This window comes from Papaver somniferum, chromosome 2 (assembly GCF_003573695.1).
Source record: "Papaver somniferum cultivar HN1 chromosome 2, ASM357369v1, whole genome shotgun sequence".
In the NCBI taxonomy this organism is placed as follows: Eukaryota; Viridiplantae; Streptophyta; class Magnoliopsida; order Ranunculales; family Papaveraceae; genus Papaver; species Papaver somniferum.
In genome coordinates this window covers 179,858,529-179,866,860 of record NC_039359.1, presented here as the reverse complement: position 1 = coordinate 179,866,860, position 8,332 = coordinate 179,858,529, and the positions used below count along the sequence as shown (strand labels likewise).

Genomic DNA, 8,332 nt, shown 5'->3' with positions numbered 1-8,332 from the left:
TTCCATTGATGTCAAACATAGTTGAATTAAGACAAGTCTATGATATTGATGTGGTTGTGATAGTGATAAGAAAAAGTTCGATTCTCAGATTTATAAAGATTCGATTCTAAATTTAAATTCTAAGATTAATAGTAGCAAATTCATTTTTTTTTCTTTTGGTAAACAAGAAAATTTTTATTGCAATCAAGAGGACGAAAAGTTCATGTCTTTATCTAAAAGATGACAAATATCTGTAGAAAAATTGTCCTCGGCTACTATTGCATTGTTGTACTCCCTAACATATTTAGAGATGTAATCAGCAACTTGATTATCATCTCTACTGATAAAAGAAAAACTGCATAGCATAAAACTAGAAGTCTGATTTATTTAATAATGTTCTTGTTCTCCCACTGCATTAGTAGCACATCTCCAGTTATGGATTGGATAACATTTTTGGCATCTGCTTTGACTTGAATTTTTGTTAGTTGTTTTTTCTGTGCCCAACACAAAGCTTCACCAACAACACAACATTCTCCTTCTTATGCACCCAGTGCTCCATTAGTGTATGTTCCTATAATCCCTTGGCATTCGCCTGTATGATTACGTAGCACAATACCAATGCCCAATTGGTTAATATCAGGATCGAAAGATGCATCTACATTAAGTTTTTGAATACCCTCTAAAGGAGGTATCCATCTAGAGATACCATAATAATGTATGCCTAGACTGATACTAGATGAATCATGCAAATGAGATGATAAGTGATAACTTATTTTATGCATAGTGGTCAGATGGTTTAGAGAAACTCCCTGAAAAGTTGCATCACATATGTCCTTCCACAACACCCAAGAACCAATCATAATAATATAAAGCCATTTTTCATCTGTATGGTCGTTGTAGTTCTTGAAACAACTAAGAAACCATTATGAAACACTTCTGGAATTTTCTTTTACTGAGTCAATATTAATATTAACCCCTCTCCAAATTGCTCTTGCATGTCTGCATTCAAACAATAAATGCTCAATGGTTTCTTCATACTGACCACATACACTGCACCAAATATCTTGTTCATTGTTGTAGGAAGCTAATTTAGTCTTGGTGGTATGTAAATCTCTGATGCTTTTCCAAGCAAAAAGCTTGACTCTGTGTGCTGCCTTGCAATTCCACAATCTTTTCCATAATGGTGGTTTTATGTCAGAGCCATTAATTTGAATGACTCTATTACACTTGGTGAGCATGTTATAGGTGCTCTTGACAAAAAACTTCTCATCTTTTGCAGGTATCCATAGCATAACATCTTCCTTAGATGGATCAATGAATAAAGTTTGTATTTTCATAGAAGTGTTTGCATCAAAGAGTTTATCCAGCAGTTCAACATTCCAAGCATAAGAATTTGGGATGAAATGTTCAGAGACAACCTCATAGAACCTGAAATGATCAGTGGTTGGTGTAGGAGGATCTGGCAGTCCTGGTATCCGTATACCCAGCCAAATTTTTATTTTTTCCGCATTGTTAAGCTCCATGAAATAATTTTGTTGAACTATTTGCAAGCCTTTTGTTATTCCATTCCAAGTACAAGATCAATTTTTTGCCTCTATGTGTTGATGAAGAATATCACCAGATTTGAAGTATTTACCTCCAAGAACTTGTACCATGAGATGGTTGGATTCAGTATATATTTTTCAATCTTGTTTGGTTAATAAATCCAGATTAAGGCTCTCAAGATCCCTGAATGCAATACCTCCAATGTCTTTAGGCTTGTACACATTTTGCCATGCTATAGGATTTAAACGCCTAGTAGATTTATGACGCCGGAAAAATTTCCTTTCAATGGAAGTAAGCTGCTGAATAAGATTATTGGGTAACTTAAAAGTTCCCATTTGGTAAGCAGACACTGAATTGAAGTATCTTCTTTCAAAATTTTCCTTGATGGATTTGAAAGATTTTTGTTTTGAGTGACCAAGAAGAAGTGGAGAACCCAAATATTTTTCCTTGGCATCCATATTTTTAACTCCCAGAATTTGAGTTAAAGTAGTTGCAACAAATGGATTGGTGTGTTTACTAAAGTGAACTGCAGAATTATCAAAGTTAATCACTTGACCTGACTGAGAGCTAAAGTCTTGCAGTAACTCTAGTATATTATTCACATATAGTGAGATTAGATTGAGTGAGAATCAAACAATCATCAACAAATAGTAAGTGATTAATAGCTGGAGAAGTATTAGCCACTTTAATCCTTTTTATTGTGTTATTCTGTTGAGCATGAGTTAGCTGCCTAGATAAAACTCCATATCAAGAATGAAAAGATAAGGTGACAGAGGGTCACCTTGTCTAATTCCCCTTGTAAGTTGAAATCTTTCACAAGGAGATCCATTGAGGAGCACAAAGAGTGATGTTGTACTTATGCATTAATATACAAGGTCACAAAAATTATCACTGAAACCAAAATATTGAAGAACTTTTATTAAGAAATTCCATTCTAGCCTGTCAAAAGCCTTTGACATGGCTAGCTTAAGTTCCATCCAAACTGTTTGACCCTGTTTTTTTCTTCATAAAGTGAATGATCTCCTGACCAATTATTGTGTTATCACTGATGAGTCTCCCTGACACATAAGCTGCTTGGAAAGGAGAGACAATCTTAGCCATTAAAGGTTTCATTCTTCCAACAAGAATTTTGGATATTATCTTATAAGAAGTATTACATAGACCTATTGCCCTATAATCAACAACACATGTGCATTTATTCTTTTTAGGAATGAGAGGAATATAAGTATTATTGATTTCCTTCAGAATATGTTTTGTTTCAAAAAATCTAGAGACCATCTGACAAACATCTTCACCAATAATGCTCCACGGACTTTTGTAAAATACAACTTGAAACCCTCTGGACCAGGATCACTCCAGCTTTACGTACTTTAAAGAGTAGAAAAAATTTCTTCTGAAGAAGGTATACTGACAAGAAGTATGTTATCCTCAGAAGTAACAATTGAAGGAAGAACAGTGTATAATATTTCCTATAGAACAGGAGAAGTTGAAGTACTAATATCCTTGAAATGGAAAGTAAGATTATTAGCAATTTTCTCTCTGGAATGTATCATTGTTATGATCCATTATTGAGTCAATGTTATTTTTTGTTTTCCTCTTATTTGTTTTTGTATGGAATTACTTGCTGTTATAATCCATGTCCTTAATGAAATGATCTCTGAATTTTGCTGGTAACAATCACTTTTGACTTGGTGCCATTTGTTCAGTTCCTTGTTGATTTCCTCAATATGATGTTGAGAAACTTTATCTGATGGTTGAGCTTGAAGAGAATATAATTGCAACTGCAAACTTTCTACCTTTGTATTGATGTATCCAAAATGCTCTCTATTCCACTTTGATAAGTCTTTCATTGTCTTCATTTATCTCCCCATAAAATAAAAACCAGGATAGCCAAAAATACTATGTTTCCAAGCATTAGTAATAACTGTAGTACAAGTATCATCAATGAGACAAGTAAGGAAAAATTTAAAAGGTTTCCAGTAGTTTGGCCTAGTAGCATCAGTGACTAACATAATTGGGCTATGATCACTACCTACCTGAGTTAAATTATACAATTTAGAATTTGGAAAATGAATATTCCATTCACCATTTCCTAAGGCCATGTCAATTCTAGATCTTTTAGAACCTGTACCTATATTATTACTAGTCCAAGTGTAATCCTTTCTAGCAAATCCAATATCTTCTAAGCCACTATTTGCAACTATTGTATTTACCCAGCTATTGGTGGAAGAGGTATGACTATTTTTATTGTCTAGAATGTGAAAATTGAGATTTCCTAGCATAATCTAGGGAATACTGTTTTTATTACTAATCTGGTGTATGAAGTTCTACTGCTCCTTTTTCTTATCATATTATCATATCTAGAATAACCATACATACACGTAAGGAGAAATTCAGGCATACTGGGATCAGCTTGTATAAGAGTATTAAAGGTATTAAGACTAGCATCAAGGATATAACATTGGAAACCATTCTTCCAAAGAAGAACTATCCCTCCAGATAAACCAGCTGGCTCTATGAAAGCTGAATTTGGGAATTGAAATTGCTTTAAGAGAGGTTTACATTTATCTTGAATCATTTTGGTTTCACATAAGAAGATGATGTCTGGGTTTTGACTTCTTATAAGATCACTCAAATGGTTTCTGGTGTTTTTATTTTTGAAACCTTGGACATTCCAAGATGTGATCTTTCATACTTGACTCCTATTTTCTACTTAGAAGTAGGTAAATGAGAAACAATTTTAAGAAATTTTTGAAAAACAAAAGCCAATGAAATATGCAGATGCTATTCTTGACTTCTATGAAAAATAATAACCAAAGTGGAAAGATTAAATATAAGTATATGCAAGAGAGTATATTAAACCTTTGAAAAATGAATGTGAAGAATGTGTTCATAGTTACCTGATTCTCCTTCTGTGCAGCTGAAGTTGGGACATCTCCTGCAGTTATGACTTTTTCAGAAGTTTGATTATCAGCAATGGGATTAATGGTAATTTCTTCATTTTCACTTGCAGTTGTAGTGGGGTCTAGTGTCTTCACTGTTCTCAGCATCACCACTTTCTTTAAGAAGAAAATTGATATCAATGACTTCACCATCCCTAGGTGGAATAAAAACAACATTTATAACAAAGCTTCTTCTGGTTGCCTTTCATAGCTGGGGATGATTTTGTTGCAGTATTTGTAACTGTTTTCCTAATATTGTTGGTATTACCAAAGCAATAAGGCTTCTCGTGAGCTTTGGCTAAGAAAATAGCTGCATCTTTGCAAGCCAGTTTACAATGCTTAATCACATAACATTCACTTCATATGCCTGCAGGATGCCTTTCATAGAAGAATTTAATCCAATTGTTGATACTAGCATTTGTTATATCTTTGACTCCCTTCTCAGTGGATTTGTTAGGTCTATTTTGACACAGACTTTGACAGGAAATCCACCTACTGGAATAGCATATTTTGGCTCAATCTTAATTACCTCTCCCATAATACTTCCAATTTTTGTGACAGCTGCAACATTCATGTGTCCTGGAAGAAAAAACCGTAGTTGTATCCAAAAGATTTAGAGGCCCGAATATTTTCGGTATAGGACAAATCAGGTATGTAGTCATGAATAACAAGCGACTTCCTATTAATACCCCATGGTCTTTCTTCTATTACCTTATTCAAGAATTTCCATTTACTGAACTTGAATATCATGGTGTTAGGATCTACCTCCACAATCTTAATATCCTCTGAAGACATCAAATGCCAAGTAAACTTGATATGTTTTTCCACCGTATCACAACTTATTTTTCCTTCAGTGATGACCTTGCCAATAGCACTGGCCTCCCATTTGGTCTCCTCCCATTCATCATGGTTACTTTCTGATTGAAAAACCACTACTTTTGTAGTATCTCCTAAATTCAAAACATCTTGCTTGAACTTATTAACCAAATCACCTACTTGACTTGATCTCCCATTTTCCATATTTTCGATTTTAGTTTTGCTAGGATTTTGATCTTTGCTCACAGAAGAAGAAATATGAGAACATAAATCTTGATGATTATTATATTTATGGAAAACCATATAGATACGAAATATTTTTTGATTAATATTTTGGTTGGATATTCGGTAGCAAATTGTTTGACTACCTTCTGAAAGTTGGAAAGATTCATAGATGGAAGTAACCACCCGATAATAAAAAGGAAACAAACTTTCTTGTTACAACAGTAATTTCGGACGTTGAATTCTTCAGAGAGCGGGCTTTTGGAGAATCTTGACTCGGCGAGTAGTACCGATTCTTAATCTTCTTCCATACTGAACCAGCAATCCCATCACAGACAATGCCAGTGCTCAAACGATTATATACCTTCTCAGCAAACGCTATAGTCATAACAACAAATGTAAAGGAAAACGCCATAAGAGATAATCCAAAATGTATACACATAATGGAGAAAACATGAATAGTTAGCAAGACACGATTAAAATGCAAAAAAAATAAAATTTGAAGAAAAAAATATGATCTAGAAAACAGGGAATGACTAGTTTAGAAGATATAAAGTATGAAAATTAACCCCAAGAAACAAATACAAGAAAAATATGGAGTAGAATTTACAGGGAAGAATTTAAAAATTGAAGAAGATCAATGGCTGAGTTGACTCATCATAGTCGCCCTATTTGCAGAGAAGCAGGTCTTGATTTCTCAGATCGATATGCTTTCAAGAGTTTAGTAGCAAATTCATGTGAACACTATTTTATCAAGAGTATTGAAAAAGTTCATCAATTAGTTTTTTTTATCAAGAGTATTGAGAACACTCAGGCTAAGATTCCATTATTTTCTAATTTTTCATGTGATTTAATATTAATAATAATCATGCAATTCTATAAAATATAGCTCCAACAAAAGAAATTGTGATTCTAAAGTATTGCCAAAAGTAGATTTTCAAAACACTAGTTGTTAATCTCAAACATGGAACATTAATAGCTCTAAGCTAAGCATGCACCATCAAGTGAAAGACAAATAATTAATAAAAATCATTATTTCAATTTTCATTTAATGCAAGTAATCGTAAAAAGAATTGCAAAAATTAATTAAATAAATGTTACCATATAATTGTTGGAAAAATAGCTTCCTTCGTCACCCAGAGATTGGGTTTAGCTCATTATGTTGGAAACATGCTCAAAAGAATTTTTCATTGCTCAAAAGGGTGCTTACAAAGGTGAAAAGGAGAAGAACAGTGAAACAGTTCCAAAAATAGTTGCAAAAGGAAAATTTTAGTCGCTGGAAGTCTTTGGAAAACAATAATGAACGACGAAAAATATCTCATGTGAATGTAAGTCTGCTTATGCAACATACTTTATCTGTCTTATGTTCTTCTTCTTCCTCGTTCTACAGCTTCCTCTGTGAATTTTTCCCGAGCCTCTGTGATGTTCTAATCACTCTGAACTATCCCACAACTCCCCCAACTACTCGATACCCTTTCTAAGACTCGAACATGTTATATTTATACACAGCAGGTCCCTCCAATCCTCGAAAACATTTGGTTTCCCTAAATTATTTTCTTCCCTGCCAAGCTCTGAGAATTTCTTCTCAAGTCTTCTTACGCGTCTTCTGGTTGTTCAAAACTCTCTCATTGATTGAGTAGAATCTTACGCTATATAATATGGGTACATTATTTATATGTCCCTACTTTTGACACCCAATAAATATATCCTTATACAACAATAAATATATCCCTAAATTTTAATAACCTTATCCATTTAAAATTAGATTACTTTAATACTCTCACCCATATAATCTTTTTCTTTATTTCAAAACGGAACAAATTTCTTCCTCTACCACTTCACTACCACCACTAGCACCACCACCACCAATATTTAACTACTGAAAAGATGAGGGTACCCTAATATACCTCAATCTAAAACTTTTCCACCTACAAGTCCTTTCTCCGAAAGTGATTGTCTATGGGATGAGTCGAGACAATACAACTAATCGGTTCACACTTCGTATGATCGTCTATGAATACGAGATCGAGACAATATGACAAAAAAATAACTTGTGTGATTGACTACGGATACAAGATCTAGACAATACAACAACGAAGTATGATTACTTGATAATAGGTTCAGACTTAACCAAACACAATAGGATTGATATCAAGTAATTAGGAATTAACGTTTGTGTATTTACTTATAATTATACTAAAAACAATTATAATTGAGGAAATAGAAAAGCAAAAGACACATCAATATTTTGTTAACGAGGAAACCGCAAATACATAAAAACCCCGGGTCCTTGTCCAGAATTGAATACTCTCAGGATTAAGCCGCTACACAAAATTACACCTAACTTCGTATAGTTGAGACCAAGCATATAGTTCACCTAGTTTTGTCTGTATCCATGCGCCTCCAACTTGTAATAAGTCACACACTTGGAACAATTCCTTTGGTTCATATTCCAAACAGTAAAGGAACAACAAATCTGTTCGGTAACAACTCTTTTCAAACAAGTGATATGAGTTTGACAAAAGACTCTTCCGTTTATCCCAATAAACTCCTTTGTCAGGTTCTTAGATCTATCTAAAGATACAACTACCAAAGTAGTTGTCTAGATTTTGCAATAAATACTTCTTAGTCACAAATACAATATATTGATGCCGATCTACTCACTAATCAATCAAGATTATCACAAAGATAAACCGATTATAGTTGGATCCCCAGCCGATCAAATTTTGTGCACACCAAAGATTATGAACTCAAACAAGCAATCTTCATTGTCTTCAAATCTTCTTAGATCTTCAATAAAAACCTGCACACAAACAACTTGAATCTCT

General features: G+C 33.7%; 1 protein-coding gene across 1 annotated transcript; it reads right to left on the bottom strand.

Moving 5' to 3' along the window:
* Positions 1 to 518: 518 nt before the first annotated feature.
* LOC113352471 lies at positions 519 to 1,502 on the bottom strand. Its single transcript, XM_026596285.1, has 2 exons — positions 933 to 1,502; positions 519 to 812 (listed from the first exon to the last, which is right to left on the bottom strand). The coding sequence occupies exons 1-2, from the start codon at positions 1,500 to 1,502 to the stop codon at positions 519 to 521; spliced, it is 864 nt and encodes a 287-aa protein (XP_026452070.1).
* Between the last annotated feature and the right edge of the window lie 6,830 nt (positions 1,503 to 8,332).